The 15,267-nt window shown below is 41.4% G+C and overlaps 1 protein-coding gene across 1 annotated transcript in view; it reads right to left on the bottom strand.

Moving 5' to 3' along the window:
* Nucleotides 1-387: 387 nt before the first annotated feature.
* The window catches only part of LOC137415901 (neuritin-like), a 19,626-nt gene continuing 4,746 nt past the window's right edge, over nucleotides 388-15,267 (bottom strand). Inside the window, exons 2-4 of the mRNA XM_068101425.2 lie at nucleotides 14,908-15,073; nucleotides 641-1,562; nucleotides 388-452 (exon numbers count right to left, since the gene is read on the bottom strand). Of these exons, the coding sequence (XP_067957526.2) occupies nucleotides 1,337-1,562; nucleotides 14,908-15,073 (392 nt within the window). The 3' untranslated portion in view covers nucleotides 388-452; nucleotides 641-1,336. The remainder of the gene's footprint in view (nucleotides 453-640; nucleotides 1,563-14,907; nucleotides 15,074-15,267) is intronic.

Below are 15,267 nucleotides of genomic sequence, written 5' to 3'. Positions count from 1 at the left end.
AAGTTTATAATTAAGAAGGAAATCCCTGAAAGATTTTTGTTTCTACTGACATATATTTCTGGGAAAGCATATTTCCGACCTTTCGGATGACACTGGATCAACAGTAACGGTGCTTTGTTTGTAGGGTGGGATGACTTGACCGACTCACATAAACCTATAATATTAGAGGTACACCGTCGCGTTTCTTGGACTATGGTGAGTGAAACTCACTCCGAGAACCTTTCTATGAACCCTCCAAGTCAGTCTCACCAGAAGGCCCATGGCGCTGTTTAACGCATTTTTCTGGAAGATGTGCCAGGACCGTGCATTCAGATCAGAGGAAACGTGATGAACGTACAATGACCCCCCCCCCCCCCCAACCCAAATCGACCCCGACCCTGTGTTTTTGCCTTGGATAATGGGTTTAATCACATGATTGCAACATGACAACAAACTTTAGCGACACTTTGCATCTATATATATATATATATATACACAGTATATATATATAAATATAATTAAATATATATATAATTATATATATATATATATATATATATATATATATATATATATATATATATATATACACAGTATATATATATAAATATAATTAAATATATATATATATATATATATATATATATATATATATATAGACATATATATATATATCTCACACGCAAGCGTACACACACACAAACATACACCACACTGCAAAAAGCAACGAGCATAATGGAAGGTGACATGAGTGTTACTCAAGTATATCGCTCTCTATACCGAATGTGTTGTATAAATATTATTTTGACAGCAATAGCTTGTGGTGAACACCACGTCATAATAACACTGAGATTGAGAAATTGTGAAAAAGGGCGATTTCTTTTTTGTACAAAGGTTTCAACACACGCTGCATGAGAATATTGCGTAGTAAATATCTGGCCCACCATCCCACCACCTGTCGTCTCTCCGAAAAGGCTCGTAATATTTCTTATGGGATGCAGCAGAAACCGGAAAGGAGTTCATCGACCTGCCTGGAAAGGTTGGAAATTGACCTGGAAAGCCTTTGAATCTCCATACAGAGTAAGACAATCACATTCATTCATTGTGCTGTTTATGCGTCGTTCGTTATTTTGGAATCTGCGCACGTGATTCATGTAGTGCGACATGTGTCTGTGTGTACGTGTATCTGTGTCAGTTAATTAATTATTTATTTTTTTCTTCAAATGTGTTGACAGCTGTCTTTTAAAAATAGATTTTCATGTACATACAGTCATGCCCTCCAGCAAGGAGCTGCGGTCTCCTTAAAGTTCTTGAAAGCAATCGTGTCACGTGTGAGACACGTATGTGTCCGAGCTTCTCAGGGCCGTGCGAGCAGCAAGGCCAGGATTAGGCCGGAAACCAAGAGCAGGACGTGCGGACGGCACCATAGTGCCGAACCTTTTTCTTGGTCGCAGAGGGTGTACATATTCCCTTTAAACTTGAGTTTCCTCATGTCGCGCTCCAAAGACCTCCAGTTCTCCGTTGCTTCTTTGTGGCAGTCCGACATGGCATTCACGGCGCAAGATTGGAACTCCTCCCAGTGCCTGCGACACACCAACAAGGCCGACGCTTCATTAAGGTGCAAAGGGGGAAAAAAATAAAAAATAACAGGCATGCAATGGTTTTGCTGCAGGACATACACACACTCTCCGCGATGTTGCACAACAGACGGGATGAGAAACCGAATCGTTCACGTTCATCAACAGTTTGCATTACCTCCGAACATTCTTTTTGGTTCCTGTAATCGTGAGATCCAAAGGTATAGCCTCAGTGCATAACATGTTATTCTCTGTCATGAAAACATACACAAGGGACCGTCTGTTTATTAGTAATTCTGTACCCATGGCAACCAGCGGGTATATCGGGCTGGACCGGTGTCGGCACGCAATCGGGTCAATACCGGGCCGACTTTGGTGTACTCCATGCAAGGTATTCTTATACGTACGTAATAAATAGATGACTCCCAACCACGTTTGTGCAGTATTCGAGGTAATTTCAGTGAAAGTCTGCCTCTCCAAAGGCTTAATGAGGATTTGTTTAAAAAGGTTTTTTTTTGTATACAAAGTCTAGGCTCGTGTAAGAGCTAACACATTGAACATGAAAACGTGCACAGAAGCATAAAACATACAACGAAGGGAGCGGGAGATAAGAGGGGAATGGAGAGGGAAGCACACAAGCACAACAACAGAAGAGAACATGGACGTCGGTAGATCTGTGGGAGGGGGAGGGCTGGGGAAGGAGGGAGGGGTACACTGTACAAAGCAAATGAACACTTCGCATGCAATTGTTCAACCATCAGGGTTTTATATTAAAGGATTAAATGTTTTCAAATTTAACCACCCGTTAACTATCCTATTTAATAACCGTATATCCATAAACCATGTACGTATAAAACTAGATGTAGTTTGTGGGCCCATTGATTTTTCGGTTCGAGCAAAGAAGCACATCATGGATTCGTGCTTCGCATGCAGCTCGTGGCATCGCAGAGTGCGCCGCCGTCACTCGGATCGATGTTAAGCCGAGTGTCTCACCTGTTGGCATTAGTTGGTGGAACAGCACAGCCGCACCTCAGTGATGATACAACCAGGGGGTCAAAACTCGTGATCGTATCCAGGTCATTCGTACATGACATGTGCATTCGTACGTGTATGCATTCGTACAATATGCATTCGTACATGACAACTAATTTATTAACACCAGTAGCTCACTCACTATACGATTGGGTTTGTTGAATGAACCCTCAACATATGTTGGCAACAATTGCTTTTAACCTGTATCAGTGGCATAATAGGTAGAGTGTCCAATCCGAGTCTGGGAGGTTGACCCATGACCAAGCCAAATCGTAAGAAAAGTTTCTTCAAAGGGAATAATTCATATTATTATCAATGGCGACATTGCGAGATTGCTTAGAGGGTGCATGGGTGTGCGCGGTGTGCGCGGTGTGCGCGGTGTGCAGATATAAGGAAAAGTAGAACGATATGTGACTGCAGACAGCCATTTCGAGCTGTCATCGGAATAAAAGTACAAAATATGCCTTCATGAGGACCTCAGCGTAAATGGTGGCCAAAGGAAACAAATAATTTGGTTGTGATGGACCGACGTTTCAATGATGACACGTTCTGCAACACCGTCTCCTTGGGGAAGGCCGCGCTTAGCGACATCGCGTACTGCTGCTCGTAACGAGCTCCGCGCCATCGGACCTCTGCACCCCTGGCTCCTCCGGTCGAGTTCGCTGTGCTTTCCAGATCGTCAGGGCAATGACCCTGGAAGGTGGTGGCTCAAAACCGACACTCTTGACACGAGCATTGGGGGCACCGGCGATAAGTAGTGAACGATTCCGGGGCTAAGGAAGAACCGCTCCTGGACAGGTGGTCACCGGCACCATGTCGGAAGGTTCTGAGATTTCCGCTGAGAAGCAGCGAGATGTAAAAACCCACACCGGAAGGTAACGATACCATTCCCACATCACCACCGAGGCACCCTCCCTCCCCATGGAAAGTTTCCAAAAAATATCCGTTCTTTATCAAGTATTTATCGATGATGATATCGATTAACAGTATTTATATATCAGAATATTCGATATTAAAATGAAATGGTAAATAGTATAAGATAAGACAACAGCGGTGGTAGGATACCATACAGGTATGTGCATGGCATACAGGTATGTGTATGGCATACAGGTATGTATATGGCATACAGGTATGTGCATGGCATACAGGTATGTGTATGGCATACAGGTATGTATATGGCATACAGGTATGTGCATGGCATACAGGTATGTGCATGGCATACAGGTATGTGTATGGCATACAGGTATGTGCATGGCATACAGGTATGTGCATGGCATACAGGTATGTGCATGGCATACAGGTATGTATATGGCATACAGGTATGTGCATGGCATACAGGTATGTGCATGGCATACAGGCATGTGCATGGCATACAGGTATGTGCATGGCATACAGGTATGTGCATGGCATACAGGTATGTGCATGGCATACAGGTATGTGCATGGCATACAGGTATGTATATGGCATACAGGTATGTGCATGGCATACAGGTATGTGCATGGCATACAGGTATGTACATGGCATACGCCATACAGGTATGTGTATGGCATACAGGTATGTGCATGGCATACAGGTATGTATATGGCATACAGACGCCAGACTGGTAGACCTTGTTGACCATATCTGACGCTTTGAAATGATTTTTGTACATCTTCGGAATTTGTACATCCTGACAATAGTTGGAGCAAGTTCAATGGATTGTCATAAAAAATGCCACAGTATTGCCTTCTTTTCTTACAGACAAAGGCAGGTGATCGAACCTGGCAAGAGCGAGGAAGAACCAATCTGTACAAATGTATAAAAAAGTCTAATTGGTATATAACGCTGTATACACCAAGCCCTGTACTGCCCTGCCCAGGCAACCACAAACCTATATATGTAATGGTATATAACAGCAATCCAATACCCTAAAGAGGATGAGTGTTAAAATAATAAATAAATCTGTGGTTTCACACAGGTCCAGTCGCCGCGTTCGAATAAAGTATATACGATAATGCGAGTAATACTAATACCGAGCGCTGGAGCAGGACCCTGTTCAAGGCAGGACCGCTCCATGCACATCAATTATTCATTCAGGGAAAGTAGAATGCACACGTGACTCGCGCCTTGGGGGGAAACTCGAGCGAGGTCGGCTTTCCATTTCGCTATTATATTGCGTGAGATAAACACGTCTAACGATGGTGCCTCGTCTCCTGTGGCAGCGGCTTCCATGACGTGACGTCACGGCACAACGTGCATACGTAGGCTCGTACAGTACACGCACGCACTACATAAGTACAAACACACACACACACGTACGTTATACACATTAAATATATGTACGTATTAGACATATACACATTACATACCTACAGCTGCATATTTTATATATATATATATATATATATATATATATATATATATATATATATATATATATATATATATATGTGCATATACATGTGTGTGTATTTAGTCATACATATGTTATAGACTATAAAATATATGTAGAATATATCATATGTCATTACATTATATATTATATTATGCATATATATACACGTTACATAGGTGCATGAATATATTATATAAACACATGTATACATTACAACAAACATCCATATAAATATATATATACTGTATATATATATATATACTGTATATATATATATATATATATATATATATATATATATATATATATATATATATATATATATATATATATATATACATACACACATACATACATACATATATATATAGCCTATATATACATACATTAAACATGTACATACGTTATATATGTACACATGTACATACATAATACATGTGTACATATATAATACATACACTATTTATGTATTCATATATTCATTGACGTCTCTTAGGTGAAGATGCATTGAGATTTCAATAGCCTTGTGAAATGTACAAACGACAAAGCAGCACAGGTTGAGTCGTGATCTCCATGTAAAGGAGGACTTCATACACAGCACTTGCAGACTGAACATGGACAACCCAACACACAACTTATGATAACGATACTACAATTCCAGCTCAAATGCAATGAAGAGGAGCGTCATATACAGAATGAGCTGATGCTCAGCCAGCAAGAGCAGGGCTCCAGTTGCCATAATCAGCATCTTAATTAAGTGTAAAATGTGACCGAGGGAACAAACGGGGCTCTTGCTAATTGTCGCAAGAATCGCATGAAAGGCACAACGAACCTTTCCCGTTACTACTTACGACGGCAATTCGTCATCGCTCTCAGGCGTGGGAAGAGATCCCACTACCAGCCTCGTGGCCTTTTCTTCCAAGGCTGGAATGTAGTAAATACTGTATACCATAGCTACCCTGCACGCAAGCGGGGTTAAGCAATTGATTCACTGTAACTGTCTGTCTACAGACGTCAGTCTATGATCAAGGAACGACTTAATTTAAAATTGAATGTTTTATTTTGAACACTGAAGAACACAAATCGGAATTCGAACCTGCAATTTGGCAAATTGTATGGAATCTCGTCCCAAGTATGTATGCACAGAGAGGATCAAGTAAGGTATTTTTTTTTTAGTCTGTCTGACAGTCTGGCAGTCAAAAAAAATTGAAAGTCATTCCAAACAGGAAACTTGATTTTGGGATGTGTCATAAAGGACACAAAAAACAGGCACAAATAACAAATGTAACGTGTTCAATAAGGTGGTGTAAAAGACGCTGCATCAATGGTGGTAAACTTCTGAATTTTTTTCTACAACCTTTAAAATCTTTATTTTATTTAAATTTAATTATATACTTGAACACTGCAGAACACAAATTTCCTGGTTGGTATTTCCAAAAAGCTTTCTTTAGCAGTCACTTGGACAAAATATTACGCCATTTTACGGCATCTTGACCAATCAAATTTGCCGCTCGTGTTCTCAGCATTGGGGAACATTGAGATTCAGACAAAATCGCGGCTCATGGGGAATATAGATTTTTTCTACGAGTCGCGATGTTGCTTCATGCTCGGAAAGGCAAAGGAAGAGTTGAAAAGACCCTTCACATGTCCTTTTTCATATGACTGTGCGGGGTAAGGTGTTCTATGAACTGTAGTTTAGGATGTGGAAGCATTATGCACATATACAGTGCAAAATTTAAAAAAGATTCCCACTTTGACATTATGGAGTAGTATGTGTAGATCAGTGACAAAAAAAAACTCATTTTAACCCGTTTTTAATTCAGGCTGTAACACAACAAAATGTGAAAAAGTCAAGGGGTGTGAATACTTTCTGAAGTCACTGTATATGACGGGAGTTCAAATACTTCTACCAAACAAATACTCAGAAAAGAGGCCTCAAAGCTTATGCTATTTTCTTTAATATATATGTAAGTGTATATCAATATTTCCTGACTAATTGCATGTAATATTGAATTATATTACCAAATAAAGTACCTCATTCGGAGAAGTTTTTGAACAATCCTTGTATATACATCTTAATAAAGGTCTTATCATGATTTAGAAACAAATGAGGATCACTGAATGTTATATTATAAAATAAATAATATGGATAAAAACAACCAGCAACCAAAAATGTCAGTCATTGACTTTTTGATGTCACTCTCTGCACTTACTGATCAAGAGGAGTATGATATTACATCCATGTTATATCAATATCAGATGCTATTCGTGGAGTTATTCCAAAATAATTTACAAATCTAAGCAATATACTTGTCCAATAACATAAAACTAGCAGAAACCTGTGGTAAGAATACCACAACAGAAAGGCCTTAGCATATTATTATATAGAAGAAGGAGACGAGAAGATCGTACACCCTCCCCCCGGAGAAGCAATGCTCGCTATGATATAGTGCACTGTTGCTCAGCACACCGACATGAAGTCCCGGAGAAGCATAGTTGGCGTTCTTAGCGATTTGGACGCGACAGAGAAAAAATCTTTATCTCCGAAAGGATGGACCTCCTCGACCCTTATGGATAGATAGAAGCACCCGCTCGATATGGGAGTGGCCAGGGGGGTTGTGTTAATTCAAGAGAACTCTCCAAATACTTGTTGCTGTGCAATTCAATACACCTCACTGTACTGGAAAACGTGGGGATAGGAATACTGTACTGTAAAGGGACCTGGAGGTGGCGCTAGACGATACACCTTTACATGGAGAATTTGCATTGTCTTCCCCTCCCCCCAAGAGCACAGGGCGACGGGAAAATGTAAGAGTTGTTTGCACAATGGAACAACCTCACGCGTCCGACTGGAAGGTCGGCTGGGGGGAGGGGGCGGGGGGTTGGGCATCGGGGAAAAACCCTTCAGCTCTAAAAGGATCGACCACCTCGACCCTCAGCGTATTATATGCAAGATAAGGATACGTCTGTATATCTTTTCCTTGTAAAATCAAAAACTGATGGGTCGACTGCCACTAAATTTTGCAGTTGTGCTTGGGGTGCCCAGGATCATTGTACGCTGTTGGTACCCAGGATCCAGTACTGTGGGTACCCAGGATCATTATACGCTGTTGGTACCCAGGATCATTGTACGCTGTTGGTACCCAGGATCATTGTACGCTGTTGGTACCCAGGATCATTGTACGCTGTTGGTACCCAGGATCATTATACGCTGTTGGTACCCAGGATCATTGTACGCTGTTGGTACCCAGGATCATTATACGCTGTTGGTACCCAGGATCATTGTACGCTGTTGGTACCCAGGATCATTGTACGCTGTTGGTACCCAGGATCATTGTACGCTGTTGGTACCCAGGATCATTGTACGCTGTTGGTACCCAGGATCATTGTACGCTGTTGGTACCCAGGATCATTATACGCTGTTGGTACCCAGGATCATTATACGCTGTTGGTACCCAGGATCATTGTACGCTGTTGGTACCCAGGATCATTGTACGCTGTTGGTACCCAGGATCATTGTACGCTGTTGGTACCCAGGATCATTGTACGCTGTTGGTACCCAGGATCATTGTACGCTGTTGGTACCCAGGATCATTGTACGCTGTTGGTACCCAGGATCAGGTCATTGGCATTAAATAAATCAAACATAAACTCAAGGATTGATGGGAGTACACGTAAACTGAAGGAGAGATGGGTGTAAATGTAAACTGAAGGGGGGACAGGATTAAACGTAAACTGAAGGGGGATGGGAGTAAATGTATATTCAGGGAGGGATGGGAGTAAACGTAAACTCAAGAAGGGATGGTAGTAAATGTAAACTTGATAGATGAATGTAAATATAAACTCAAGGAGGGAATGAGGGATGAGAGTAAATGTATATTCAGGGAAGGATGGGAGTAAACGTAAACTGAAGGAAGGAAGGGTGTAAACATAAACTCAAGGAGGGAGGGCATAAACGTAAATTCAAGGAGGGATGTGTGTACACGTAAACTGAAGGAGGGATGTGTGTACACGTAAACTCAAGGATGGATGTAAACGTAAACTCAAGGAGGGATGTGTGTACACGTAAATTCAAGGAGGGATGTGTGTACACGTAAACTCAAGGAGGGATGTGTGTACACGTAAACTCAAGGAGGGATGGATGTAAACGTAAACTCAAGGAGGGAGGGCATAAACGTAAACCCAAGGAGGGATGTGTGTATACATAAACTGAAGGAGGGATGGATGTAAACGTAAACTCAAGGAGGGATGTGTGTACACGTAAACTGAAGGAGGGATTGGATGTAAACGTAAACTCAAGGAGGGATGTGTGTACACGTAAACTCAAGGAGGGATGGATGTAAACGTAAACTCAAGGAGGGTTGTGTGTACACGTAAACTGAAGGAGGGATGGATGTAAATGTAAACGTGACGAGGGATGGGTGTAAATGTAAACTGAGGGAGGGATGGATGTAAACGTAAACTCAAGGAAGGGATGTGTGAACACGTAAACTGAAGGAGGGATGGATGTAAATGTAAACTCAAGGAGGGATGTGTGTACACGTTAACTGAAGGAGGGATGGATGTAAATGTAAACTCAAGGATGGATGTGTGTACACGTAAACTGCAGGAGGGATGGATGTAAACGTAAACTCAAGGAGGGATGTGTGTACACGTAAACTGCAGGAGGGATGGATGTAAACGTAAACTCAAGGAGAGATGTGTGCACACGTAAACTGCAGGAGGGATGGATGTAAATGTAAACTCAAGGATGGATGTGTGTACACGTAAACTGCAGGAGGGATGGATGTAAACGTAAACTCAAGGAGGGATGTGTGTACACGTAAACTGCAGGAGGGATGGATGTAAACGTAAACTCAAGGAGGGATGTGTGTACACGTAGACTGAAGGAGGGATGGATGTAAACGTAAACTCAAGGAGAGATGTGTGCACACGTAAACTGAAGGAGGGATGGATGTAAACGTAAACTCAAGGAGAGATGTGTGCACACGTAAACTGAAGGAGGGATGGATGTAAACGTAAACTCAAGGAGAGATGGGTGTACACGTAAACTGCAGGAGGGATGGATGTAAACGTAAACTCAAGGAGGGATGTGTGTACACGTAGACTGAAGGAGGGATGGATGTAAACGTAAACTCAAGGAGAGATGTGTGCACACGTAAACTGAAGGAGGGATGGATGTAAACGTAAACTCAAGGAGAGATGGGTGTACACGTAAACTGCAGGAGGGATGGATGTAAACGTAAACTCAAGGAGAGATGTGTGCACACGTAAACTGAAGGAGGGATGGATGTAAACGTAAACTCAAGGAGAGATGGGTGCACACGTAAACTGAAGGAGGGATGGATGTAAATGTAAACGTGATGAGGGATGTGTGTACACGTAAACTGAGGGAGGGATGTGAGTCAACGTAAAAACATGGGGATAGATGTAAACGTAAACTCAGATTGCTTTGCGAGCTGTCAGCTCGAAGGTACATGTACTGGCCATTTGAACATCATTTTATTTTCCATGGATTAAGGAGTGATGACTCAATAATCTAGGGATAGTGACGTCATGTATTTGCTGTTAAGGTCGATGCGTGGGAAGGAAGTATCATGGCAAAGCACACGGAGCGCAAACGTATAAAATTCCCTTGATTTCTTCAACAGGAATGACATCGTGCAGGGTGATGCAGGGGGAGGGGTGGTGGGGAAATGGGGACGACCCGCCATAAAACCAACATGTGGGGTGGGTTGGGAGGTGTGTGAGGCAGGATCTTGCCCGTGGGACATACTTGCCCCAGCCTTGCCAAGCCACCTGCATGCTGAGGGAACTACCGTTGTGAATGATGCGTTGACTGGTGATGTTTATGATTCTGGGAGATGGTGAAGTATAAAAATGGTGTTGGATGGGAGAGGGGGAGTGGAGGCGGTGTTGTATGAAAATGGTTGGATGAGGGAAAGGGAGGGAGGGGTGTTAGTGTAAAAATGGATACTGGGTGGAGGAGGGACAGTGGAAAGGAGGCATAAAAATGGATATTGGATGGGGAGAGTGGGAGGGAGGGGGTAAGGCATAAAAAAGGAATTTTGGATGGGAGGGGAAGAGTGGTTTGATATAAAAAATACATGTTTTGGCGTGGTAGAGGGGAAGAGTGGTTTGACATAAAAAAAAAATAGATGTTTTGGAGTGGGAGAGGGGAAGAGTGGTTTGGTCTAAAAATGGATGTTTTGGGGTGGGAAAGGGGAAGAGTGGTTTGGTCTAAAAATAGTTGTTTTGGGGTGGGAAAGGGGAAGAGTGGTTTGATATTAAAAAAATAGATGTTTTGTGGTGGGAGAGGGGAAGAGTGGTTTGGTCTAAAAATGGATGTTTTGGGGCGGGGGAGGGGAAGAGTGGTTTGGTCTAAAAATAGATGTTTTGGGGTGGGAAAGGGGAAGAGTGGTTTGATATAAAAAAAATAGATGTTTTGTGGTGGGAGAGGGGAAGAGTGGTTTGATATATAAAAAAAATATAGATGTTTTGGAGTGGGAGAGGGGAAGAGTGATTTGATATAAAAATAGATGTTTTGGGGTTGGAGAGGGGAAGAGTGGTTTGGTATATAAACTGGATGTTTTTTGGGAGAAGGGAAGGAGTGGTTTGGTTTAAAAATGGATGTTTTGGGGTGGGAAAGGGGAAGAGTGGTTTGATATAAAAAAAAATAATAGATGTTTTGTGGTGGGAGAGGGGAAGAGTGGTTTGGTCTAAAAATGGATGTTTTGGGATGGGAAATGGGAAGAGTGGTTTGATGTAAAAAAAAAATAGATGTTTTGTGGTGGGAGAGGGGAAGAGTGGTTTGATATTTAAAAAATAAATAGATGTTTTGGAGTGGGAGAGGGGAAGAGTGATTTGATATAAAAATAGATGTTTTGGGGTTGGAGAGGGGAAGAGTGGTTTGGTATATAAACTGGATGTTTTTTGGGAGAAGGGAAGGAGTGGTTTGGTTTAAAAATGGATGTTTTGGGGTGGGAAAGGGGAAGAGTGGTTTGATATAAAAAAAAAATAGATGTTTTGTGGTGGGAGAGGGGAAGAGTGGTTTGGTCTAAAAATGGATGTTTTGGGATGGGAAATGGGAAGAGTGGTTTGATGTAAAAAAAATAGATGTTTTGTGGTGGGAGAGGGGAAGAGTGGTTTGATATTTAAAAAATAAATAGATGTTTTGGAGTGGGAGAGGGGAAGAGTGGTTTGGTCTAAAAATGGATGTTTTGTGGTGGGAGAGGGGAAGAGTGGTTTGATATAATAAATAAAAAATAGATGTTTTGTGGTGGGAGAGGGGAAGAGTGATTTGATATAAAAAAAAATAATAGATGTTTTGCAGTGGGAGAGGGGAAGAGTGGTTTGGTCTAAAAATGGATGTTTTGGGGTGGGAAAGGGGAAGAGTGGTTTGATATAAAAAAAACATGTTTTGTGGTGGGAGAGGGGAAGAGTGGTTTGATATAAAAAAAATAGATGTTTTGTGGTGGGAGAGGGGAAGAGTGGTTTGATATAAAAAAAATAGATGTTTTGTGGTGGGAGAGGGGAAGAGTGATTTGATATAAAAAAAAAAATAGATGTTTTGGAGTGGGAGAGGGGAAGAGTGGTTTGGTCTAAAAATGGATGTTTTGGGGTGGGAAAGGGGAAGAGTGGTTTGATATAAAAAAAACATGTTTTGTGGTGGGAGAGGGGAAGAGTGGTTTGATATAAAAAAAACATGTTTTGTGGTGGGAGAGGGGAAGAGTGGTTTGATATAAAAAAAATAGATGTTTTGTGGTGGGAGAGGGGAAGAGTGACTTGATATAAAAAAAATAAATAGATGTTTTGTGGTGGGAGAGGGGAAGAGTGATTTGATATTTAAAAAATAATAGATGTTTTGGAGTGGGAGAGGGGAAGAGTGGTTTGGTCTAAAAATGGATGTTTTGGGGTGGGAAAGGGGAAGAGTGGTTTGATATTAAAAAAAACATGTTTTGTGGTGGGAGAGGGGAAGAGTGGTTTGATATAAAAAAAATAGATGTTTTGTGGTGGTAGAGGGGAAGAGTGGTTTGATATAAAAAAAATAGATGTTTTGTGGTGGGAGAGGGGAAGAGTGGTTTGATATAAATAAAAAAATAGATGTTTTGGGGTGGGGAAGGGGAAGAGTGGTTTGATATAAAAATATAGATGCTTTGGAGTGGGAGAGGGGAAGAGTGGTTTGGTCTAAAAATGGATGTTTTGTGGTGGGAGAGGGGAAGAGTGGTTTGATATAATAAAAAAAAATTAGATGTTTTGTGGTGGGAGAGGGGAAGAGTGATTTGATATAAAAAAAAAAATAGATGTTTTGGAGTGGGAGAGGGGAAGAGTGGTTTGGTCTAAAAATGGATGTTTTGTGGTGGGAGAGGGGAAGAGTGGTTTGATATAAAAAAAATAGATGTTTTGTGGTGGGAGAGGGGAAGAGTGGTTTGATATAAAAAAAAAAATAGATGTTTTGTGGTGGGAGAGGGGAAGAGTGGTTTGATATAAAAAAAATAGATGTTTTGGGGTGGGGGAGGGGAAGAGTGGTTTGATATAAAAAAAATAGATGTTTTGGGGTGGGAAAGGGGAAGAGTGGTTTGATATAAAAAAAATAATAGATGTTTTGGAGTGGGAGAGGGGAAGAGTGGTTTGGTCTAAAAATGGATGTTTTGGGGTGGGAAAGGGGAAGAGTGGTTTGATATTTAAAAAAAAATAGATGTTTTGGAGTGGGAGAGGGGAAGAGTGGTTTGGTCTAAAAATGGATGTTTTGTGGTGGGAGAGGGGAAGAGTGGTTTGATATAAAAAAAAATAGATGTTTTGTGGTGGGAGAGGGGAAGAGTGGTTTGATATAAAAAAAATAGATGTTTTGGGGTGGGAAAGGGGAAGAGTGGTTTGATATAAAAAAAATAATAGATGTTTTGGAGTGGGAGAGGGGAAGAGTGGTTTGGTCTAAAAATGGATGTTTTGGGGTGGGAAAGGGGAAGAGTGGTTTGATATAAAAAAAAAATAGATGTTTTGTGGTGGGAGAGGGGAAGAGTGGTTTGATATAAATAAAAAAATAGATGTTTTGGGGTGGGGAAGGGGAAGAGTGGTTTGATATAAAAATATAGATGCTTTGGAGTGGGAGAGGGGAAGAGTGGTTTGGTCTAAAAATGGATGTTTTGTGGTGGGAGAGGGGAAGAGTGGTTTGATATAAAAAAAATAGATGTTTTGTGGTGGGAGAGGGGAAGAGTGGTTTGATATAAAAAAAATAATAGATGTTTTGGAGTGGGAGAGGGGAAGAGTGGTTTGGTCTAAAAATGGATGTTTTGTGGTGGGAGAGGGGAAGAGTGGTTTGATATAAAAAAAATAGATGTTTTGTGGTGGGAGAGGGGAAGAGTGGTTTGATATAAAAAAAAATAGATGTTTTGTGGTGGGAGAGGGGAAGAGTGGTTTGATATAAAAAAAATAATAGATGTTTTGGAGTGGGAGAGGGGAAGAGTAGTTTGGTCTAAAAATGGATGTTTTGGGGTGGGAAAGGGGAAGAGTGGTTTGATATAAAAAAACATGTTTTGTGGTGGGAGAGGGGAAGAGTGGTTTGATATAAAAAAAAATAGATGTTTTGTGGTGGGAGAGGGGAAGAGTGGTTTGATATAAATAAAAAAATAGATGTTTTGGGGTGGGGAAGGGGAAGAGTGGTTTGATATAAAAATATAGATGCTTTGTGGTGGGAGAGGGGAAGAGTGGTTTGATATTTAAAAAAATAGATGTTTTGGAGTGGGAGAGGGGAAGAGTGGTTTGGTCTAAAAATGGATGTTGGGTGGGGGAGGGTGGAGCAGCTTTTGTAGTACCATATAAAAAAGTGGATATTTATTGCGGGAGAGGCAACAGGGTGGTGGGGAATAAAAATCGATGTTGGAATTGGGGTAGGGGCCATTATACCCTTGTTCAAATGCAACTGAATCACAGAGCTGTTGCGCCCACCTGCATATCGTGGTAACCGCTTGTTGTTCATCCTCATCTTCCCGTACAAGGCTCACCATCTGACCCAGACGCCGAAGACAGTTTGAGAATCCGGGGAAGAAAGTGCTGCACTTGCTTTCGGACGCGACTGACCCAAGCTGTGCGTTCACCACTTCCACTGAATCGACTGTGGGCAGCATGCGGGTGCAAGTAGCGGTCGTCAAAAAACAACAACAACGCACAAACATCGTATATCGTGATAATAGTAATAACACAATAATAATAAATATCCCCCACTGTGCCAGATGCACATTTGAATCCTATCAACATCACATCCGTTACCTTATCGCTTGCTGATACTGAGTAACAGCAGGGGCACAT

Source organism: Myxine glutinosa, chromosome 9, assembly GCF_964187855.1.
Source record: "Myxine glutinosa chromosome 9, kmMyxGlut1.1, whole genome shotgun sequence".
NCBI classification, from domain to species: Eukaryota; Metazoa; Chordata; class Myxini; order Myxiniformes; family Myxinidae; genus Myxine; species Myxine glutinosa.
Note: the sequence above shows the minus strand (reverse complement) of the source record. Positions and strands in the feature narration are given on the sequence as shown.